At 37.5% G+C, this 25,479-nt stretch overlaps 1 protein-coding gene across 1 annotated transcript in view; it reads left to right on the plus strand.

Annotated features, from left to right (window-relative positions):
• The window catches only part of LOC120319305, a 39,040-nt gene extending 20,298 nt beyond the window's left edge, over positions 1-18,742 (plus strand). Inside the window, exons 14-16 of the mRNA XM_039368036.1 lie at positions 14,412-14,547; positions 14,998-15,144; positions 18,495-18,742. Of these exons, the coding sequence (XP_039223970.1) occupies positions 14,412-14,547; positions 14,998-15,144; positions 18,495-18,508 (297 nt within the window). The 3' untranslated portion in view covers positions 18,509-18,742. The remainder of the gene's footprint in view (positions 1-14,411; positions 14,548-14,997; positions 15,145-18,494) is intronic.
• Positions 18,743-25,479: the final 6,737 nt, after the last annotated feature.

The following is a 25,479-nucleotide window of genomic DNA, read 5'->3' on the forward strand; positions in this document are numbered from 1 at the left end:
ACAAAAGCAGTCTTCTTTATTGCAAGTCAGCAACAGAACAAACCAGTAACAAAATGGCATGCAGGCCTTTTATAGTCTCCTTGCAAGGACAGCGTCAACCAATCAACGCAAGGATGGTTTCGCGCCTTGCGCATGTGCACAAGACTGGTGACAGCCTATCTGGTCCCGGGAACCACGTGGTCTGCCCAGGATTCTCTGCAGCCTTCCTGAGCCTGCTGAGCAATTCAGCAGGCTCAGGACATAACACCCCTCCCCCCTGGATAAAACAATAAGTAACCCTTACTGTTATAGAAACAACATATACGTGTGTTCAATTGGCATTTGTTATTGTTAAACACATTACGCCTGCACACAGGCAGACCCAATCTTGCATTTTATATGTACAAGAATACAGCAAAATGTTTAATACACTGAAATATAACACCCCTTCATTTGAGTGTTTGTTTTCCATTTAAAAGAACTAGCAAGATTCCCTCAGGCTTGACAGAAACCTCACATAGTCCTTAAGATGTTTGGGTGGACCCTTGGCCCGCTGTGACTTTCTTATGGCCGGTGTGTGTGCCTGGCCTGCCAGCTGGCCTACCAGGCTAGGCAGACCAGGACCCTATTGCCCCAAAGACCCAGCTGACCCAGCTGCTGACTGGCTGGATCCACTAAATCCAAGCCAGAGTTCCTTGGTGGGGTGGAATTTCCCAAGTCCAGTGGTGGGGTGGAATTCCCCAAGTCCACAATGGACTCCTTTGGGAGCACTGTCCCTCGAGCCCAAGACCAGCAGCTGGAGTGGCCTGAGTAGCCGATTTACCCCAATGTCCCATTGCCCCAGTGTCTGTGCCACAGGTGCCAGAGTGAAGAGCCGCCTCCATGGCAACCCCACCTTCTGGAGCAATAGCTGAAGCCTGTGAATGTCCACTTGGCCAGGCAAACCCCCTTCTGGAGCAATAGCTGAAGCACTTGGCTGGAGACAGTAATTGTGGTCCTCCTCCCCCCTGAGAGAAGAGCCATGAGCGGAAGTGTTGTTGGGAAGCCTCCAGCGCAGTTAGTCAATGTGACGTCAGATCACACGACCATCATCCAAGCCCACTTCATATGACAGTGGCCCAGAGATCTTGCATACTACTGTTGTGACCCAGATATATCCAGGTCCATAATTCCTTGTCCAGACTGGATCGCTCACCTGTAGTCTCCTAGGTGCCCGTGGCTGTGACACCTGTGAAGCCACCCGGTCTGGGTGCAACCTGTCCAGGTTTGTAATGAGGCAGTGACCCCAGCGGAGTTCAGCTGGGCTCTTTCCTGTGGCTGTGCAAGGTGTGGTGCATTGGCAAAAAAGAAAGTCAGCTAACCTGTGATGCCAGCTGCCATGAGTGATTCTCTTGAGAGCATCTTTGGTGGATGAAACAGTGCTGAAGTAACGTGCCAGATCAAGTTGGCCTGTAGAAAAGCCTGAAACTCAGAAGTGAATTGGAGTCCGTTGTTGGAGACAAGGATGTCTGGAAGCCCATTGGAGGCGAAGATTCCTCTCAGCACCCGTATGGTCCTAGCAGTAGTAGTGGAGGAGACAGGAACGACCTCTAGCCACTTGGAATGGCTGTCCACGAGGAAAAGGAAGAATTACCCCTGAAAGGGCCCAGTGTAGTCGATATGAACCCTCAACCAAGGGGCATGTGTCTCCTCCCACCTATGTACAGAAGCCTGAGGCATTTCAGGCCTTGACTGTTGGGACACTTGGCACCCATGAACCTGGGTCTCGATTTCTTTATTGAGCCCAGGCCACCAGAGATGGCTGCATGCAAGCACTTTCATCTGGACTATTCCTGGATGTCCCTCATGCAGAGAGAGCAAGACTCTAGTCCTCGATGAGGCTGGGATCACTACCCTGCTACCCCATAGCAGACAACTCTTGAAAGTGAAAAGCTCGTGCTTCCTTTGCCAGAAGCTCTGGAATTCTGCACCAAGACACATGTCAGGCCATCATGACAACATCCATGTCAGCACGCGTGTGAGCGTGTGATCAGTGGCAGTTTCTGCAGCCACATCCCTAGCATTGAGGGGAGATTCAGGCAATTCCTGATTGGAGAGAATGTGAAGAGCCTTTATCTGCTGTAGAGGTAATCTGCTGAGGCCATCTGCATGGCCCATTTCTTTGCCAGGTTTGTGCACCAAAGTGTAGTCATATGCTGATAGAAAAATTGATCATCTCAGCATTCTAGGAGAGATTATGTGTGGGGTTTGTTTGTTTGTTGTAAACAAACCCAGCAGAGGCTTATGGTCTGTGTGGACTGTAAAATGGCAGCCATATAAGAAATCATGAAATTTCTTTATGCCAGCCACAATGGCCAAGGCTTCTCTGTCAATCTGAGCATAATTACGCTCTGCAGATGACAGGGTCCTTGAATAGTAGGCCACAGGAACTTGTGTCCCATCAGCCTTCAGACGACTAAGCACAGCCCCAACCCCATAAGGGGATGCATCACATGTGATGCACAAAGCAATTGCTCATTGAAATGCACTAAAACTGCATTTGAAGAGAGCAAGGCCTTGACCTCTGTAAAGCTCCTTTCATGGACCTTAGTCCACTGCTATGGAGCCTGTTTGTCCAAGAGCCGGTGTAATGGCTCAGCCACTGCAGGCTTGTGGGGAAAGAATGCATGATAAAAGTTTAAGAGTCCCAGAAAAGCCTGAAGTTCGTTTTTGGACTTGGGACTTGGGACTACTGAATTGCTTGAAGCTTAGATTCAGCAGGATGAATGCCTTCAGCATCAATACGAAACCCCAGAAATTCAGTGGAGGTGACTCCAATCTTACATTTATCTTGCTTCAGCTTCAGCCCTGCTTGGCGGAAACGCAGCAAGACAGCTCTCAGCCTTTCAGCTAAATTTACAGATGACTCCCCAGCAATGAGGACATCATTGAAGTAGAGGCAGATCCCAGGAATACCACGGACCGTTCACTCCATTACACTTTGGAAGATGCCAGGAGCCACATTAACTCCAAACTGCAGTCTTTTCACTTTAAAGGCTCCCCGGTGTGTCACAATTGTCTGAGCCTCAGCTGTTGCCTCATCAACAGATGTTGGTAGGCCTGTGCCAAATCAAGCTTTGCAAAGAGGCGCCCCCCCTTGAGGGAGGCCAGAATGTGGCTAACCACAGGCACTGGATATGCATGCTGTTGCAGCGCTTTGTTAAGTGTACATTTATAGTCCGCACAGATTCGGGTTTCTCCATTGGTCTTCAGTGGCATTATTATGGGGGTTTCCCAAGGACTAGAGTCCACAGGTTCTAAGATGCCCTGCTGGAGCAGCTTGTCCAGCTCTGCATCAGTTTTGCTTTTGGGGGCAAAAGATACCCTTCTAGGTACTGGAGGTGCTGGGACTCTCTGCAGCCTTCCTGAGCCTGCTGAGCAATTCAGCAGCCCCAGGATATAACAGTTCCCTTTTTGATAATCTATGTATTTCTTTATTTGGCCAATTAGTGGAACTAGAACAGGAAGAAGGAGGACTTTCTGAACCATATAAATGAGCATGTCTACCTTCATTCTGTGGTGTGGAGCTCTCCCTGGATTTCTGAACATCCATATCAAGAGAGGTAAGTTATATACAATCCAACAATGAATTAGGTGAGCATTTTCTAAGACATTTGTTTTGCATTGACAGAATCAGCTTAATCCAATTGGATCGGTTTTATATCAAGAAACAGGTCTATCTTAAATATGCTATGACATCTGTGAGGACCTGATGTTGTTGTTCAAACATTTAATGTATGCCTGGCATAATTTTTCATATATTTGTAACACAAATTGGTTCTTCTTTTCAGATATATTTTTGTCTTGAATTCCTAAAAGACTATATAATTGTGAACTTTATTCTATTTCCAGGTTTGGGGTTTTTTCCCATTAAGAAAGCGCAAATGCCAAGAAAAATTTGCTTTTCTTTCTTTATTCTTTGACCTTGCTGGATTAAATCAAAAGAATATAAATTCAGTATTTTTGTGCTAGTAATTTTCCTGGATATAAAAATTGGTTTGCGGTGGGTGCTTATGCAGTCATCCTATGTTCTTCTTCTTGTTCATCTTCTTCTCCTTGGTGAATTAGGAAGTCCAGTGTTTAACTCCGATCTCTGCACTGATGGGCATGTCTTTCTTAGTTCCTCCATCAGCCATACAGAGAATAATGTAACTGAGTTTTTTTTATAGAAATCTTACAAGGGTTACAGTTAGGAAAGTGTGAAGCATTGCAAAATTAATATTTCATTAACACAGCTGAGCTTGAATCAAAACTTACTTGGCAAATTCTTATCTGCAATTACTATGTTTAGTTTTTAAATCACAGACGATACACCACAATGTTTTTATGCCCTCCCTCAGCTCTTCCCTCCCTCCTTCTCTTTTCTTTCATTGCAATCACACTATGTACCACACCTTCCATATTACCCCAAAGACTATTTAGATGCACATTTTCATATGGTTTCCTTTGTATATTTAGAGGACACATACAGGAATCTTTTAACTCTAAGGTGCTTAAGGTGTTGTTGAGAGTAAACACTTGGGCATTAGACTACTTCTCTCCCCCTGGAGTTCCAGCAGTAGAAAACTGTTTGAATACTTTGCAACTTTCTTTGCAGAAATCAAATCACACACAGAGATTTATTCTTCAATAAATCTGACTCTTGGTGAAGACTGACATTCAAAATGAACTGCAAATGGCTCTGGTTCCTGGCTATTGCTCTGATATTGGGATTCAGCTCTCCGACAGATGCTAGAATACTCATTAGACCTAGATCACTACCACGTAGACCACTACATGAAGGTAAAGGAGTCCTTGCAGATTTTACACCACTAGTTGTTGCTGACTCTAAGAACCGGTGCTCATCTCTGTTTCAGGGGCCCATGAGCCAGTGCTGTCCAAAGATGTTTCTATGGTCACATGGGCAGCATGATATCATAGAGCGCTGCTACCTCTCCATTGAAGTGGTACCTATTTATCTGCTTGCATTTACATGCTTTCAAATGGCTAGATTGGTAGGAGCTAGAGCAAGGATGGGAGTTCACCCCATTGCATAATACTCAGATCTTGAACCAGTATCTTAACCCCTGGGCCACAGAACAGCCCTAGATCACCACATAAGACATCCATCCACCAATTCTAAATGTTTTTATAATTTTTAGACTATTAAGGTGACCCCAATATTTCATTCTGCAATTATGTTCCTCTTCCATAGCATTTGAAAGCCATATGCCTATCCAAACATTTCATTACTTTCAGTCAGAGAAAAAATAGGCCTGGAAAGCAGTAGTGACAGGACTGAATGTCATTCTTTATATAAGAATAAGAAAGCAGGGTAGTTATATCATATTTACCATGTGATATTGGTACTTCTGGAATCCAGAGGACTCAGCATTTGGCCCACTGAGCATCCTAATTGCCGACTAGTTATTTCAGCATTCATGAAGGCCAACTTGGGAATTAGTTCCTTTGGAGTTCAAAGATAGAAGAGCATGACTTCATTTGAGTGACAGCTGTCTTACACAGCAGATGTTGATGACCAAGTCCAAACATGTGTAGAGGGAGTGTGGCCCTTTTTGAGTGTGTTTGTGTGAAATTTGTGTTTTAAGCTTCTTATAGCAGTGAAAAACTAAACTTTTGACTTCACCCACTCTGGATAGGCTCTGGAGGCAGCAAACCAGATGCTGACATCTATTTTACATCCAACATTGAGGTTTCAAGAAGAAAAGTCAAATCAGTCAATTAGATGTCTTAGATATAGATATTTTTTTTTTTGCTTAATTTGGTAAAAATTAAGAGTGATAAGACCGAACATTAGAATTTGGTGGCATTAGCTGTATGAAATTTAAATCTAAGTATTCCTTCTCCAACCTGATGCCCTTGAGGTGTGTCAATTCAGATGTGGCATCAGATTTGAGGTGAGTGCTCTATGCTTGGGACGCACAAGTTCTACAATATGCCTATGAAGAATTTTCACCTGGAAGTCAAAGAAATATTTTAGTGGTATGACTGCCTGCCCATATTTTTTAAAAAAACTTATAGTTCCACATCACTTTGTATTAAACACAAATTAAACCATTTCTATAGACTTGAATTCTATACTTTTCTTAGGCAGGAATTGCAATGTAGCTCCAAGCAGAAGAATGAATTGTGGATATCCTGGAATAGAAGAAGAAGAGTGTTTAATTAGAAGATGTTGTTTTCGTACCAGGCCTCTGAATGCAATACGGTGTTTTATTCCTGGGTGAGTAATACATTTCTGTGAGACATTTGCTTGTTCCTTTAAAGCCTTCTTGCAAAAAAAAAAAGTATTTGCAAAAAGAAGAATGAAAATGGGTGTAATTAAGGAATTTGTTAGCGTGATTTCCTACTACTGCCACCTGGTTTTTATGAGGTTGAGTGAGCTGATGTGGCTGACTTTTGTCTCTGTTGAAATGTTTAAGCAGATGGAAGAAGGGGATACACAGAAGTAGCTTCATGCTTCTTTCAAAGGGTCAGCATAGGCCACCCAGAGCCACTCCGAAATGAGATAGGCAGCAGATAAATTTAATAAATGAATAAATATGCAACAATTTAACTGATTTCTTGTTTGCTCCTCTCCTTCAGATAATTACAACAAAATGGAAACTGGAATCAAGAATAATTTGAATGGAATTCCCAAAATGGAAGCAAGCTGGACGTCACATAACAATGGAGTGACATGTTATCTGCTCTTTATCTAATATCTTGTAGCTTTTCTTGCAGGAGATGAGATATAATAGGCATCTCCTATTCAATAAATCATCTAGCAGGAAATTCAGTTATCCTGCCAAAATATTTGGATGGGGACATATTAAAGAAGTATGGATACTTTCCTATGACTTCAGTAATTTTCCACATTTATAGTATTCTAAAGACATATTTGCTTACTGCAGCCTGACTAAGCATTTCTGACAATCTCAGCTCCGTATCTTTATTGTTAAGCTTTGCTATCACTCTGAAATCTCATCTTTTTAGCAATATATGTATGGAACATACATGTGAAAGGTATTAAAACATGATTGAAAAAAAGGCACAGGTTGCATGTTTTTTCAACATACTACTAATTCTCCATTTTCCTCTAGTTTTGCCTTCATTTAGCTTAAAAATTATAAATAACTTTAAAAATGTAACTTAGCTAGGCAGGAGAGTCATTCAGATGGTGGCCTATGGGGCGGCAGAATTCCTACCATGTTTCCCCAGAAATAAGACCTGGTCTTATATTTTTTTTTGCCTCCAAAAGAGGCAGTAGGTCTTACTTTCGCGGGATGTCTTATTTTTTTCCTGACACCTGCCTCGCCTCGCGATGGCAGCACTGACAGCCCCGTCCAGCAGGAACCCATGCGGCTGCTGGCCTGCTTCTGTGTCTGCTCATGGCTGTTCGTGGCAGGAGGCCGCATAGCCCACCATGCTGTGTCACTGCCACAAGGCAAGGCAGATGGGGCAGGGGGTGGAGTTAACTAGGCCCACCCCAAAAAATCAGGCTAGTAATTATTTTCAGGGTACATCTTATTTTTGGGAAAACACGGTATCTTCTGATCCTTGTACTTCTCTAGCTGTTATAATAGAGATAGGTGGGTAACCTGAGGCTGTGTATCCCCCAGCACTGCTTTGTTCATTGGAGTACTTGTAATCAGTGACAAATGGCAAATTTGGTCATTTGGGGATTAACACCTGATAGTGTGAAATTTGGACTATCTTATAGGTTTAAAGGAGGGTAATAGTCATAATGTTAATCTAGCTATATCCAGGAATGTCACCAAATGATATTTTGTGGCCCTTTGGAAGTTCAACAAACACATTTACAAGCACAAGTTAACATTCTAAGAATGGAAACTTGCAGAGAACTCTAGAACAATCCACTTTCCCTCTGACTATTCCAATCCAGACATTCTTGACGAAATCTGGCAGTTTTCCTGACGTTACTCCTCCAAACTAGAAGTGAATTTGTGGAATTCCAAAACAGACCTGGAAAACCATGACCACTTGAGAAGGATTAATTTCTATTCCCAGAATCAGTGAGCTGGGCATGATCCAGATGAAGAATTGAACATTCCAGAATTCTCTGAAGCAGTCTGTTCCTGGAACAGCAGGCTTTGCAAATATTTTGGGTGAGGGGAAGTTTAGTTGTTCTTAGCTGTCCTGGAGCATGAGGTGATGGGAAGAGATGCAATAGAAGCAGAACAAGGATCAGCAATCTGTGCAACAAACTTTCTAGTGTGATTCTTTTCCCCAAGCTCATGGATAGTTGGAGAATACTTCAGTTCCAGAGGGGCAATGGCCAACAGAGTTTTGCAAGACTCGTTTCCAGCAGTGTATATCCCAAACTGTTTTTCCTTTTTATAAAAACAAGCTTCCACATTTTCATAAAATATATGTCAAAAAAGCCCTCTAAACCTAAATAAAAAGAAAGTTATTTGAAGATGACATGTATTCTATACATAATGTGCAAAAATCTACCACTCATGTTCTCTGTTGTTTCTGTTTGCTTAAATGAAGGGGAACATACATTGATCAGGAGCATTTCCATCCTCTTTTGGTTAGTAAAGTCATTTTACTCCAATAAGTCTCTTTTTCCCACAGACCCCTTCCATAAATCCATCCTTTTCTTCTTACTGGGAAGTTGAGCAGACAAAGCTCCAAGTACTGCTCTATTTTTTCCCCTTTTTTGCTCCTTTCTCTCTCAGCCACTCCTGGAAACAACAAAGGGAGGATGGGCAGGAAGGCTCCTTCCCCAGACTTCCTTATTGTGACTTCTTTTCCAGCTGCCAATCACCCACAAAAAAGGCAGCCCATTGCAGCCTCTCCTGTCATTGGTTGGGGGTGCTGTGAGCCTCTGGCCAGTCTGTGTGAGTGACACAAGAGATCTTTGAAGATGTTATTAAAGCACTGGTCCAGCAAATATAAAACTAAGCAGGTGCACCCTTCTCACACAGCTTGATGTCTACTTCTTTTGAAGCTTTTCACTGGGGGAACAGGATAGTCTTCCAGATAGAAGCTGAGCATTCTTCACTCCGATTTATCTACAGTATTTCTGGATGATAACACCTATTGTGTTAACTATGATTCATGCAGCCAATGAAAACCCTCCTGAATTCCATATATATATATATATATATATATATATATATATATATATATATTACATAATACATACATACACACACACACACACACACACACACACACACACACAACACACACACACATATATATATATATATATATATATATATATATATATATATATATATGTAGGTCTTTGGTTATTCGGGTTTTCTCCCACGTAAAATTGGAAGTGTCTTGGCGACGTTTCGACGAAGTCCCATTCGTCATCTTCAGGCTGGGGTTTTCAGCTTCGTGCTTCGAGGAGCAAAACGCTTCGCTGATGAACAACACCTAAAAACCGAACTACACACTCTCACCAATGTACTAACATCCAATGGATTCCAAAGAAATAAAAATTACAAACCTAATCCAAAAAGAAACCCCCACTAAAATCCAAGACAGAGAACAAGAAAACGGCAAAGCCCTCCTCCCATACATAAAAGGCACCACAGACAGAATCAGCAAGATCCTCCATAAACACAACATCAAAACAGCATTCTGCACAAACAGAAAAATATCCACCATCCTAAGAAACCCCAAAGACAAAATTGAGTTAGAAAATCAAGGAGTATATGAAATCCCATGCACTGCTTGTCCCACCACATACATCGGACAAACCAACAGAAGAATAAGTGCACGCATTGAAGAACATAAGAACTCAGTCAAAAAAGAGGAACCAACATCTTCCCTGGTCCAACACTTTAAAGCCACAGAACATGAAATTGACTTTAAAAAAGACCAGAACTATCGCCAAAACTGAACATTTTAATAACAGAATAATCAGAGAAGCCATCGAGATAGAAAAATGCCCACACAGCATGAACAAACAAGATGATACCTCCCGCCTACCAGCCATTTGGAAACCCGCCCTTATTGACAAACGACTCCCTAACACAAAAAATGACACCAGACCCACACTCACAAAAACCATACAGGATGTCACCACCACACATCCATGCAAAAAGCAAACCCAAAGCCACACTGATGAGGAGACACGACCACAAACCAGAAGCCAGACCACAGCTGCATCATTAGCCACTTTAAACCCCTCCAATCCATACATGAAGCAAACTGACACCCACCATGAAGATGAGGCACAACCACAAACGCGAAGCCAAAAAATAGCAAGGCAGCCCACCATCTTAAACAGCCAACCCCCCAGCCAATCAGAGCACATCCAAGACCCTAACCAATCAGAACACACCTCCACCCAATCAGAACACAGCCAAGCTCCCACCCAATCAGTTTATACCCCCACTGGCAGTTAAAAGGAAGAAACAGCTAAGACCACACATTGCTCCTCGAAGCACGAAGCTGAAAACACCAGCCTGAAGATGACGAATGGGACTTCGTCAAAACGTCGCCAAGACACTTCCAATTTGACGCGGGAGAAAACCCGAATAACCAAAGACCTACATACAAACATCCGCAAAAACCTCAGAAAACATATATACATACATACATACATACATACATACATACATACATACATACTCTTATTTGGTTAAGAAAAGCACAAGGAAGAAGACTTTTGAGCAATTCTGCATATACTACAATTTTCCAAGACACTTTCATTTCTCTGTTTTCCTTTCTCAGTTTCTGTAATATTTATTTATTGTTTGTTTGTTTATTTATTAAATTTATTTGCTGTCCATCTCACTACAAGGCAATTCAGGGCAGCTTACAACATTAAAAGCGGTAAAACTATAACAATAAGAATACAAAATTATAATTAAAAGAGTACATCTTTTATACAGATACAGTATTTTGATTATTTTGATATTATATTCCATTGTTAAATCAGTTATACTTTTTCTTCTGTTAAGCAATAGAGCTTTGCTATAACTGGCTGCATTTCTCTCTCCTTGATATTCCTAATGCTTGTTCTACTCTTGGTTCTTACTGCCATTTAGGCATCATCCTGTATATTGTTTTAAATTTTAGATTTGAAGAAGATTGAATGAAATCTAAATCAAATGAACTTTCACAATTGGATCACTATCTTGAATAATGTAATTTATTGCTTCTTAATAGATCAGAAAATTTGGTGGCTGTATAGACTTGTACAGAAAACCTATAATCAAATTAAATCAATTATTCAAATTAGAATGATTAGAATGAAAACACAATTCAAATTCTAAAAAAGATATTTTAAACAATTTTTTTTTATTATAAATTTTTACAATTTTACAATAAAATCCCTCACCCACTCCCTCCCAGCCCCCCCCCAAACCCTACCCCCTTCTTCCCAGAGCTGAATACAGGTTTAACTAGAATTAAAAAAAAACCATTTAAACTTGAATACAATTCAAACAAATATAACTACATTCAAAAAACAAATTTTTGAATACTTTAACTCCAATATATATAAAAAAGAAGAAAAAAAAGACAAAACAAGTCTACATTTCTAATCATTATCTTAAACTTTAAATATAGATTATTCAAAAGCTAAATAATATTTTCTAATATCATACTTATACTGTATAAAGTTTATACATCTTTTCCACACCAATAAATATTTCTCTTGCATTTGATCTTTCAAATAAGCCGAAATTTTTGCCATTTCAGATAAATAAGAAACTTTAAAAAACCATTCCTCCAAAGTCGGCAAAAATTCCTTCTTCCAATATTGTCCTATCAACAACCTTGCTGCTGTAATTAAATTTAACATTAAAATAATTTCTTTATCATCACAATCAGATACAATACCTAACAAAAACAATTGTGGAGTAAATTTTATCCTTCTATTAAAAATTCTTTGAATATTCCACCATATCTTGATCCAAAAAACTTTTATACTTTTACATGACCACCAAATATGATAATACGTTGCATCCAGACAGTCACATCTCCAACATTTAGGTTGCAAATTTGAGTACATATGAGACATCTTTTGTGGATCAAGGTGCCATCTATAAAACATTTTATAAAAATTTTCCTGTAAGTTTTGAGCTTGCGTGAATTTAACATTCCTCACCCAAATTGTCTCCCATGTATCTAATAAAATCGGTTCTTCAAAATTTTGAGCCCATTTAACCATGCAATCTTTAACTAATTCTGTTTCTGAATCCAATTCCACTAATACACCATAAATTCTTTTTATATGAGTTCGATTTTGATCTTTAATTTGTTTCAACAAATTCTCATCCTCTCTAATCAAACCCACTTTATAAACTATCTTCCACCTTTCCAATAATTGTCTGTACTGAAACCACGAGTAATTAATATTTTCTTGTGCAAAAAAAAAACAAATATTAAAATATTGTAGAAACTATTCTGGGAAATGAAGGACAGAATTCTGGACATTTCCTGAATGACCACTATTGGATATAACATTTGGTCTTGCTGAATTTGATTTGGTTTAAAAAGCTGGAAGTGTGCTATATCTCAATAATATTATTGTAACCTGAAACAGACGCAAAAGATTCACCAATATAAGTTTATTTAGGATTTGTTTTTTTATTTGGCATGACTAAATCAGAAGTAAAATTTAAAAAATTATATATATATAAAAAAACAAGAGGCTCTTCAGTAAAGCCCAACTCCTGGTGTCTAGATTCATGCAATTTTCTTGGAAGTGTGGCGGAAGCGATTTAGCACTGCTTTCTTCTAGACATTTTTTAAATTATTATTTCATAGTTCAGCCTATAGTCCTGGTTACCAAGGGAGTATCCCCTTCAAATCATGTCAGGAAGAACCTTGCAATAATTTCAGCTCCACCTTCGCACAATTAATCATAGTAAATCATCAACTGCCATTTTGTTTGTACTAAACACACCAAATATATGTTCCACTTATTACACCATTTTAAATATATATTTCCACTGAGTATAAATGTATATAATTTAGACTGCATTCATTACTATCTCATCAGATACTCCCAAATGTATATTTTGCCAGATAGAACAAAACTGGACTTGCTTTAGTGTAATTATAGAGAAAGATAAGTACTAATAATTTGCTTTATATCTTTAGGGTAAGCTTTTCTTTTGAGTTCTGCTGAATAAAGGCCATAATAAGCTTGATCTAATTTTTCCTTCTGGTTCTTCTTTCTGTTTTTCCATTTATGGCCCTCTATTTGAAAAGCTAATATAGTCCTCCCAAATCTTCTCCACAATCTTTTTCACAGCACAGTTTTCTATCTGCAATTAGCACTTTTTGTTGTTATTTTCAGTATGCTTCTTGCTGCAGTGGCGAAGAAGAACATTGGCTTCTATCTCAGTAATGAAAGACAGCTTACATTGGGGGAGCCCAGAAATACAGTCCAGACTAAATTCAAGACATTGACAAGATCAAGGGAAATAGATAGGACCAAGACAAAATAGCTGGGCTGTGCAATATTTTGAGTGAATAAGCGGAAATTTTGGCGTCTGGCCAAGATTACCCAAGTCCTTGCTAAAGATCCAGGAAAGAGCACAAGCTCAGCAGATAAGAAAGAATATGATTTATTCATTTGCAATAATAATAATAATAATAATAATAATAATAGTAGTAGTAGTAGTAGTAGTAGTAGTAGTAGTAGTAGTAGTAGTAATTAAGTTGGAAAGGACTTTGGAGGTCATCTAGTCCAACCGCCTGCTCAGGCAGGAAACCCTATACCATTTCAGACAAATGGCTGTCCAGTCTCTTCTTAAAAACCTCCAGTGTTGGAGCATTCACCCCTTCTGGAGGCAGGTTGTTCCACTGGTTAATTGTTCTAACTGTCAGGAAGTTTCTCCTTAGTTCTAGGTTGCTTCTTTCCTTGACTAGTTTCCATCTGTTGTTTCTTGTCCTGCCTTCAGGCATTTTGGAGAATAGTTTGACTCCCTGTTCTTTGTGGCAGTCTCTGATATATTGGAACACTGCTATTATGTCCCCCCTTATCCTTCTCTTCATTAAACTAGACATAACCAGTTCTGGCAACCGTTCCTTATATGATTTATCCTGGAGTCCCCTAATCATCTTTGTTGCTCTTCTCTGTACTCTTTCTAGAGTCTCAACATCTTTTTTACATCGTGGTAACCAAAACTGTATGCAGTATTCCAGGTGTGGCCTTACCAAGGCATTGTAAAGATCCCAAAGAGAGGCTGATCTCTCTTGCTACATAATCTTCCTACTAATAGTTAATCAATCATTACCACATTTTGATACTTTATCTGGGTATACATAGAAATCTTGGTATCAAAACAAAGGTGGAGTTATGAGGACATAAAAAGCCCTCCAAAGATAAATATTACGTAAAAAAAATTGAACAAACACGCTAGTATAAAAATTATTTTCAGCAATTTTTTTGCCTAGACCCTGCATAGTTAATTTCTTGTGGAGCATTAAAGATTCCTGACAGAGGAAAGCAAGCTGCCATGGAACAGAAGAAGTTCTGGTTATTGGCAATGGTCCTTGTCTTAGGATTCAGCAGCCTGGCTAATGGGTTTTTCCTGAAATTACGTGAGTGGAACTTTTAAAAAATGTTTATGGGAAATATTGATTCACTTTATATAAAAGCTGCCTATTCTACACTTTCTGCAGCAGCCTTTTGTCATCAATATTAATTTTGTCAGCATTTGATAACATGTGAAGGGGAGGCAGAATCTTCCTGGCATTCTTAGTACATATTCTTTGTTACAATATTTTTACAGATGTTCATCCTCGGATGGCCAAACTTCTTGACTGATTTATATTGCTTTGAGTCTGAGGGAAGGGGTTGCATTTGCTCCCCTGTCTAAAGCATCAACATATCTAAAGACAATTCTAGACTTGATTAATATCTGTTTTTAAGAGTATTTAGCATTCAAATTTGAGTGGAGAATTTTTTGTTTTACAAATCAAATACCCTAATGGTTTTACCCTTCCTCAAATACGTTATTATACTAGATTAATTTAGACTGTATTTAACAGTTCCAGGACAATGCCAAGTGCAACCAAATGCCAGAGTGAACTGTGGATACCCCTATATCAGTGCTCAGGAATGCTACAATAGAGGATGCTGTTTTGATTCAAGTATTGCTGGAGTCATCTGGTGTTTCTTTCCAAAAGATAATACAGGTATTGATTCAGTGACTGAAGCTATTGGTTAAGGAAAATTCTTCGCAAAGTGATTCTCATTACCATATAAATGCAACTAGTCTAAATTATCAGCACTGAATATCTACTATCTGGAATGGGACAACTTGCTTTGGCCAATTTGCCACGGCCAATTTATTGTGACCAACTTACCAAGGGACAATTTCCCATAGGACAATTTAACAATTCAATTTAATTATTTAAAATATTTTATATATTATTTTAATTTTTCTCATTCACATTTCATTTTTGTCCCTCCTTTTGCATTCTTTCTTTAATGACTCCATTCCACCATTTCTTTGATATTAGGGTAGCTCTTGTCCCATGGCAAGTTAGCTGTGGCGACTTGCCATAGACCTCTATTAACTCCCCTCAAAGGCAAAACCCCATAATTAGAAAACATTATAATCTGATAGCAAGAAAAGTAATAGTAGTAAGTGACATGGAATCAACCCATGATTTAATGGACTGTTGGGGGAAAGGAGTGTCTGTTAAAGCCAAATGTCCATTCAATCTGAATTTGCCTACTTAATTTTCATCTCAATGTGTCATTTGGCACAGTTATGAAGTGATATAAATTGACATGAATGGTGTTGAGGCAATATGTAGATATGTATATACCTAATTTATAGGTTGGTCACTTTCACAGAGGACTAAAATAGTTTATAGCCAGAGAATTGGAGCAAAAACAAAAGCAATTCACCCATCTAATCTGGTTTATCCAACCTAACACAGCTACTATACTATCAGTACTATATGTTTTATGGAATAAGAAACTGAGGCTTTGCTCTTATGTCAAAATGATAAAATCAATTATCTCTACTGATCTGCTCAAATCTCTGGAGAGGGGCAATTCCACCTGATAATTTACTTAATGAGAGATTAAATTAACTAGAAAAACAAATTGAAAATTTTAATAGAGATCATTTGTACATTCTGAAAAAACTATAAATCCAGCTCTTACAGCAGCAAACACTAAACCATTTAATACAATAAACCATTTAATACAACAGCAAATCTTGGTCTTAATAAAACCAAGCGTTGCTGCAAGCAGAATCCATATTATTTTGCAAACCACTGTCAGCATCTATTGATCTTCAGGGATCAACCTAATAAGTATGTGCTTAGATGAACTTGAACATGGTGACCTGTATATGGTGTCAAGGACAACTGCAGATTCTGTTCATAGTCAGCTATTCATCACAAGCATTTAACAACCACAGCCTGTAGTATTGACATTGATTAGCGACTGGGTGAATTTAACAAATACAGAAATACTTCATTTGGAAGGCTGGGACCTACTTTTTGGATGGCATGCCTACTTAATATTTAATAAAAAAGTGGATTGGGTTTTTAAGTCTCATATTATAAGAAACTCTTTGCTAAGAGTGTGGAGAAAGTATTATAAAAGTGACTTCAAAATACCATTATGGGCTATACCTCGGCATGCCATAGAAGGTATAAGGAAAGGGGTAAATATGGACAAGGTCTCTTACGTACAGTTACTAAGATGGGATGGCCAAGACTGGCAGTTAAAATCTTTGGAAGAATTAACACATGAAAATTTAACTTATTCATGGTTCCAATATAGACAAATAGTGGATAGATGGAAGATGGATTGTAAAACGGGCTGGCTTAGAGAAGATGAAATTTTTTTAAAACAAGTAAGAGATCAAAGGCCAACCCATATTAAGAGAGTTTATGGGGTTTTAGTGGAATTAGATTCAGAACTGAACTAGTTAAAGATTGTATGATTAAATGGGCACAGAATATTGGTGAAACGATTTCAATGGATACTTGGGAACTTATTTGGATAAGAAATGTTAAATTCACACAAGCGCAAAATTTAAGAGAGAATTTTTATAAGATGTTTTATAGATGGCACCTTGACCCAAAGAAAATGTCCATTATGTACCCTAATCTACAGCCGAAATGCTGGAGATGTGGATATTTGGATGCTACCTATTACCATATTTGGTGGACGTGTAAGCATATAAAAGCTTTTTGGATTAAGATATGGTGGAATATTCAAAGAATTTTTAAAAGGAGGGTAAAATTTACTCCGCAATTATTTTTACTAGGTATTGTTATTGACTGTGATGCTAAGGAGGTTATATTGATGTTAAATTTGATTACAGCCGCTAGGTTGTTAATAGGACAATATTGGAAGAAGGAATCTTTGCCTACTTTACAAGAATGGTTTCATAAAGTTTCGTATTTGGCAGAAATGGCAAAGATTTCGGCTTTCTTAAAGGAGCAATCTCAAGAAAAATTTTTTGCGGTATGGGAAAAATGGATAAATTTTATACAACATAATTTGGATATGGAAAAATATTATTTAGCCTTTTTATAATTTGTAATGATTGTTTTTTCTTTCTTTCTTTCTTCTTTTTCTTTTTTATATATATACATTTTTTACGTATTATTATTCATTTTTTTTTTTATATATATATGCTTTATTCTTCGTCTACTTTCTTCTTTCTTCTTTCTCTCTCTCTCTTCTTTTCTTATTTCTTTTTTTTCTTTTTTAGTATATATTATTTATTTTAAAGTTTATGTTATGTATATTATTATTATATATATTATTACTGTGATTTTTATTATTATTATTAATTATTTTATAAATTGCAAATGTTATTTTTAAAATATTTGTTAAATAATCCTATATTCAGTTCTGGGAAGTCGGGGGGGTGGGGTGGGGTGGTTGGGGAGGGGGGGGGTGGATTCTTATTTGTAAAACTTTTGAAAAATTTCAATTAAAAAAAAAAAAAAAAAAACAACCACAGCCTAAAGAAAACCCCTCCCCATTCTTTATATGATCAAACTATCTCAAAGAATTTATTTTGTAATGGTCACTCAGTTCTGTATTAGTTTATTTATTTATTTATTTATTTATTAATTATTATTATTATTATTATTATTATTATTTATTCTTGACCCTATTTCTTTTTGTTTTGCCACATGCAATGCACATTAAAAAGATGCTTTTCACTCTCCTTGAGAGTGCCCCTCGTTTGCCCAGATTTTATACATAGCTATTTGTCCTTGTTTTGATAAACATTCATTCTTTGTAAAAGACAGTATATTATCTACAACATTTCCAGGATGATTTGCATATTATTATTTCTCTTACTGTTTTCCCATCTTTAATACTAGTTTAGTAAATATTCTACTTCATCATTAAACTCCCTGGATGGGAAGTCTAGAAACATGAAATACAAAGAAACAAATAGTAACCCACTTTTCCCATTTCAGGTATCTCGTTGAAGTTAATATTTGGCACTATAATTTGAGGACAGTACTAATTGTTTTTAATTGTATTTTGTTTCCAGAATGCTCCACCTAAAGTAAATGGGATCTCAGAACCTGTCGCCTTTTTCTAGAGTTCCTGAGGAATTAAAATAAAGCTACTTTTCAATCTGTAGATATACATATGCTCTCTTCTGTTAAAATAAATATTGCCTATGAGATCATGTCAACCTTATCTTAAAAATTAAATAGAATACTTAAACACAAGTGTAGCTTTTTCTAGTCTATTGTTCTGCAAATAAAAGCCTTGAGAACTTTCCTAACTTTTAAATCTATGTCATTTTTCATATTTGTACTGTTTTGTTCTACATGTTTTTGTTCTACAAATCCTCCCCCCATAGTATATTGATGTATATTGATACTTCAAATCAGAGTCCATCGTGAACACAGCAGTGTTGTATTAATTGCAAATACTATAAGTTAATTATATTTTTTCCTCAAGCCTAGTGCATTATTTGGTGGGGATTATCCTCAATTGGCCCAGACTCTGAGCTTTGGCAGAGGAGCATGTTAGAGAAGCTATAGGAAGACTCTCCTTTTCCAGAAATACTCAAAGGAATCCATTAGCGTGGCAGCAATCATATCAAGAAGCCTTGGCAACGTTTAGTTGTATGGATTGCAATTCCCATAATTCCCAGCCAGTAGATTTGGGGAAATGAAATGCACACATCTGCAGTTTTGTCTAGTTTGAGAATACTATGAATAAGACTAATGAAATTGACATGAGCTATTACTTTCTCTATGAAATCCTAGGAATTATAGTTTTATGAAAAGGTAGGAATTGCTAAGAATAGTCAATAACTTCAAAAAATTGGCACAGTGTGATGTTATTAAGAAAAAGGGCCTACAGTATTAGTAGCCACTAGAACTTTCTCACCAAAGTTATTATTCCAGTTCATCCCTGGTTGGGTTCCAAACCCAGGCAGAGTTGTTCACATGCTACCCAGAACATATATACACACTCGTGAATAAGCGGAGAATTTTAGGTGTCAAAATACATTCCAAAAATTGGGTTTGACTTATCTGGAGATAGGCCTATCTGTGAGCATATACTATAAGACTTAATCCTCATACATTTTATATGTAATTGCCTAGAAACCCATCCATAGATAAGCAGACCCTGGAATTTTTAACCAAAATACCATGAAAAATAAATAATCACGAATAAACCATGTATGAAAATTAAGAATCTGGGGGATTGGTTTATTTGTGGGTGGAACATATTTCTCTATTCCATGTTCCTAATGTGTTAAGGTGTAGTGGTGGCCAGATAAAGGGAATGTTGATAAAGAGAAAGAGTGGAGAGTAAAACATCAGGCATCTCAATTCTCTTTGCTCTGAACTCCATCTTCACTTTAGCTACAATATTTTCATTTAAACAGCTTCCCTGGAAGTTTCTCTGGAAGTAAACACAGTGTAATGTAAATGAAAATGTAGACGTTTTTATGTATTTTATTTTTTTAAAAAAAATTTTTTTAAAAAATAAAAACTCTACAGTTTTAATCTCTTTTCTCCCCTGAAAATATCAAAACATGGGAGCAGAATACTCTATAGAGAAATGTTATGAGGAAAATTTAAGCAAGACTTAATTTCATTGTTTATTGAAGAATGCAGCACCCTCTAGTGTACAATCTTTGGCTATATTCTGAAAAACAGCATAAAGAGAAAACTGCTTTTTGCCTACTGGCCAATTTACATTTATTGGATTATGTAATTACGATCCTTCTTCCGGTTTAGAACCAGTGGTGGGATTCAGCAAGTTTGCAGAATCGTTAGCTAATTTTTTTGTTGCCCAAGCCCAGAATGGACTTCCGGAAGTGGCATCCATGCAGAGAACCAGTTGTTCACATATCTGAATCCCACCACTGTTTAGAACTCATAATTTGTTTTCATTGGCTTATGCCTCATGAATTCTAAAGAGAGCAAAAAAGGAAGAACAATAAGAGGCAAAAATGGGAAGCACAGAGAGAAAGACAAAGAAGAGGTAAAAGAAATTTTTAAAAGGGATCCTTATGTAATACTGGGATAAGGAAAGCTTCAAAAACTGAAAACTGAAGGCTCACTGAAACAGGACAAAGACAACAGTTTGAAAATATCAATGCTTTTATTTAATTGTTCTTTTGTTGCATTATCATAAGGATTCTCCATTTTCAGAAAAATGAGCTCTAACCTGGAAAATAATGCACATACAAATATTCTACAGGAAATCAACTATACAGAAATATACAAAGCATTTTGTTAGTTTATGCAAAATACAGAATTAGAATGCCCAACATTCTAAATCTTCTAATACATGAATCAAATTACTCATAGTTCAGTTAGTTATTATCATCAGAACTATAAAAGATAAACAAGCCACCTGGAAAAAAGACAATGTTTAATGTATTTACAACAGTGCAAATGTATCACAGCGTGCAAGCAGTCTCTAGAACAGCAAAACCAACAGGAATCCAAAGTAATGCAGTGTTAAGGTGACCAACCGTCCTCCTTTAGGGAGGACAGTCCTCCTTTTGTAAGTTCTGTCCTCCCTCGAAAAGTGTCCTCCTTCATGTCCTCCTTTTCGATATTTGAAGACTAATCTGGAGGGCTTTTTTTTCTTCTCATAGAATGCTCAGAACGGTGTTCCGGCATCTTTTTTTGATGGTTTTTTCTCAACTTTTGCATGAACTGTGCTATTCCCCCTATTGGCTTTCGAAAGCCAATAGGAATTGCTGCTGAACGTAATTTTATTTACAATATTTTTTCTTCAATTTATTTGTGTCCTCCTTTTCATTGCAAAAAAGTTGGTCACCTTAGCAGTGTGCATTACACAACCAAAACGGAAGAACAGTTATTATACAGTAAATGCACTCTTTAGTACGCTGAGGTTTTGAAATTACTTGCATTGACTTTTGCTTTTTTCAAAAAAAAAAAAAGAAAGAAAAGAAAAGAAAGAAAAACCACATATACACATAAATGTCTTAAATAAGTAAGTAGATTTTAGGGCAGCAACTCACCACAACTAAGAATCTACATTGCACAGAAGGTATAATATGAAAACAAAGGGTGTCAAAAATATATATCTCTATTATTTTTGTTTAGTAATTTCACATAGTAATGACTTCTAGTTTCCATTGCTGAAAATAATTCAAGCAGATTTACAACTTGTAACAGAATTTTATTCAAATGTGGAAATATGCCAATTATAGTTTTGGCTTAAAAATGGGACTGCAATATCTAGGACAGCAATATTTTTAAACTTGATATTCCAGACAATCCTGGCATGTTAACGAATTCTCTGGTAATCTCTTAGAAACAATACAATCAAGTTAAAGTGGCCAAGTTTAAGTAATCTACAAACTAACACCAACAGAACTTAAAGAGACTTAATGTGGATTGTGTTCTTTCTTTTTCAAAAGAATTAGGAATTTATTAGTGACTTGATCCAATATAGTATCAGAATATGGAAATGATTCCGTGTTATCCAAAATGGATACATTACACTGGAAATGAAATGAATTATTAAGGATGTCATATATAGTCTCAACATAAGCCACTTTTCTTTCACTTGCTTTGTAACAGTTGTGATGGGAGAAAGGTGTTTCTAACAACAAGATGGCCAACTCAAAGGCTTATAACCATTACAAATTGATTACAGGGTTTTAGATTACTCACTTATTCAAAAGATCCACCACTTGCCCCCCCCTCTTTTCTTAATCTATTGGCCTTCAGAGAATACACTGAAAAATTATCAAGCCCCATATCCTCTGTGGCCCATGTTTCCTGTAACAAAATAATGTTATATTTAGAGATATAATCCATAAATGATTTATCCCTACACTTGCAGAACTGCAGTACCTGCAGTATTCCATGAAAGGATGTTCAGTTCCTGTGAATGCCTTGTCAATTAGCAGATAGCACCTGAGGACTTTTTAGGAAAGCACTTCTTGTGTGACTCTTCCAAATCTGGTGGTAGTCCATCACAATCCATTGACTGGTTTTGAGGCCAATTATTGTAGTAAGTGTTTAATGTTGAATATTTTGAGGGTATTCTGCTTTACTTTTCACTTTTTCAGAAGGAAGAATTACAGCATCATTACTAAAATTATCGAAGAATAAATCAACAGCAAATTCATATATTTGCACAATTCCTGAATTATAAATAATATCCAATTCACTGAACGTAATACAACTTTCTCTGGACTAAACATTCAAAATAAACAATCTGAAAGTACATTAAGGTTTGTACTCAGTGCACAGATTTAAAGGTATTTGTTCAGCTTTGGCTGTTGGATAGAGTCTTACCCCTTCTTGGATAGATCGCTGTAAAGGCATGTACACAAATATATCCTTGGATATCTTAGCCATATCGGTGGTCCAAAATAGGGGAACTAGATTTTTAAATAAGAACAGAGCAAAGACAACCATGCTTACTCCATTTGAACACCTTTCCAATCCTAAGTGCAATTAACAGCAGAGGCCCCCAAACTTTTGGGCACCAGGGACTGGTTCCATGGAGAGAGGTTTCTCCATGGACAGGAGGGGGTGTGGTTTCATGTACTGCCTGAATCCTGTGGATGGAGCTTTGGTTGTCTGCCCCGCCCGGTTTCTGGCATGCCGCGGACTGGTGCCGGTCCACAAAGCGGGGGCTGGGGACCCCTGCTTTAAAGCAACACAGGTATCCCTCATTTAGCTTCATACAGTGACTGCTTGCAGTTATGACAGTGATAAAAAAGTAACTTTGTGACCAATCCTCACACTTATGATACTTCCAAATTTCTAAAGCAAAGGAAAGCTGAATTAAGATCATAAGCACAGTCATGTTTTCACTTAATAACCGTTTTGTTTAACAACTGAGTTGCTGGTCCCAATTGTGGTCACTAAATGAGGACTACCTGAAATTAGCTTGAATTCTAACTATTGTAAAGGTCACTCACTTCAGAATGCTTTGCTTTTAAAATTAGGAAAACTGGTTTTCTTCCAGATTAGTATAAACATAAAAGGAAGTCTTCTTGGAACTTCATACCATTCTGTCAGTTATCCAGACTTAAAGAAACTGGACTTTTCCCATGGCTTTTGTTGCTCTTATTTAATTGAATTTTAATTGGTTCTGACATTGGGATTAGTGTTTAAGGGTATATATTTTCCCTCTTTCCTCTTAGATTTAAATTATCTTTCGAAGAAATGTTTCCTATATTCTGTGAGTACATTTGAGAAGGAAAATGCATTTTGATGACGTTAATTTCCATATTGCTATGAATGGGGGGGGGGGGAGTTTGTACTAGCCAGCAGAAAGTACCAGAAAGAACAGAGTAGAGTGACGGAGCAAAAGCCTTTTTTAGTAAATTTGTGTTGGTATGAAGCAGAGGGTTTTTTTTAAAAAGGCTTTCGTTTAAAAGGACCTGACTGACATTTATTATTTTTCCCTTGCAAATATTATCCGGATACCTCCACCACACATCTAATAAAAATCTAAATAACATTTTCTAATTACTTAAGGTGGAGCTTAACCAGTAATTTGTTATCTGAATGAAGTACACAAACATTGTGATATAAAATAAGCTCCATTTATGCCACATAATACTCTCTTTGATCCAAATCCCTACTTTCCAAGAGTTGTGTGCGCTATGAAGGATCAGAAAAGGGTCTGGTTATGTCTAGCTATTTTAATTCTAGGTTGCAGCAAACTGCTCGAAGGGGCAAAAGCTCCACGTAAGTACTTTACTTTAAACTAGCATTTTGCTGCATGGAAGTAAGTACATGGAAGACACTAAATATGATATTTAACTCACCTAATATTTGGACAGTTTTATCTCATTGCCGATATGTTGAATTTTCTAGATAATCTTATTTCTGTATTGCTAAGCTTTACTGGTTTGACAGTCATTCATCAGTTAGGCAGGAGACCCTGACCCCTGGGCTGCGGACCACTGCCACTCCGCAGTCTGTTGGGAACTAGGCTGAGCAAGAGGCAGATGAGTGTATGAAGCTTCATTTATGCAGGCAGAGGAGCTAGGTTGCCCGTGTGAAACCATCCCCTCCCCTCCTCCCACCGCCTTTGCTGTTGCTTGTCTGTGAATCTAGAAAGGTTGGGGACCGCTGAATTATGGATTAAACTATGCACACATGCTTTACAGTATAACATTTTAAAACATAAGTTACAAAGGGTTGTCCAGCTTTCTTAGTCCAGGATTTCATATTAAAGCATCCCCAATTGATGAGTCTCTAGCCTGTTATTGAACATATCCAGTGAAAAGGAACTTATCATTTCTGCAAGTGATGACATTATTCCAATGTAAAATTGCTCTTATTGTTACAATCATTATTCCATGTCTTGCTTCTCTGCTCTTTGGGTAACAGCTATATAGAAGAAAACTACATTTTCCAGCTAAAGAGCAAAGACACATTTATTTAATTCTAGCATTACATCCCAACATCTCTCTCTTGTGCTGATGCAGAGAGATTCCAGCACTTGATCCTTTGAGTTGTTGCTTCCTCCACAGAGAACTTCTTATAATCCAACATCTTCTACTAATTTGGATTCATAGATTTGGTCTCATAGGTTGGTCTGAAAGACCATGCTGGTTGGACAGCATGAAGGCGTAGCACATGCAGGTGACTGTAGGTTAGGAGAGTTAACATTAAAAGTTAACACCCATCTGATTTGGTATAATATTGCAGGATTAACAGCTTTTGAGCATGACTGAATCTAGAAAGTTGAAGCTTAAGAGGAATCACAGATTTTCTTAAACATGCGTCTTTGGATAAGTATGTTAATGGCAAACATTCAAAATAGCACCTAACTATTGGACTTTTTCAGCAACAAGGAATTAGCTCAGTAACAAGATCCCTTGGTTTGGATTGATTTTGCTAATAGCCTGGAACAATGTGCTCTTTACAAGGTGTCCTTTAAAAGAAACTAACCATGAAGTAGTCAATTATTATATTAATCTTTCACAGCAATGTTTAAAAATGGGAATTGTGGGCAGTAGGGCAGCATATTCAATCACTTGTCAAAAATTTAAGTGG

The sequence above is a fragment of the Crotalus tigris genome, unplaced genomic scaffold, assembly GCF_016545835.1.
Source record: "Crotalus tigris isolate CLP2741 ecotype Arizona unplaced genomic scaffold, ASM1654583v1 scf7180000017601.7605149639:7615979, whole genome shotgun sequence".
In the NCBI taxonomy this organism is placed as follows: Eukaryota; Metazoa; Chordata; class Lepidosauria; order Squamata; family Viperidae; genus Crotalus; species Crotalus tigris.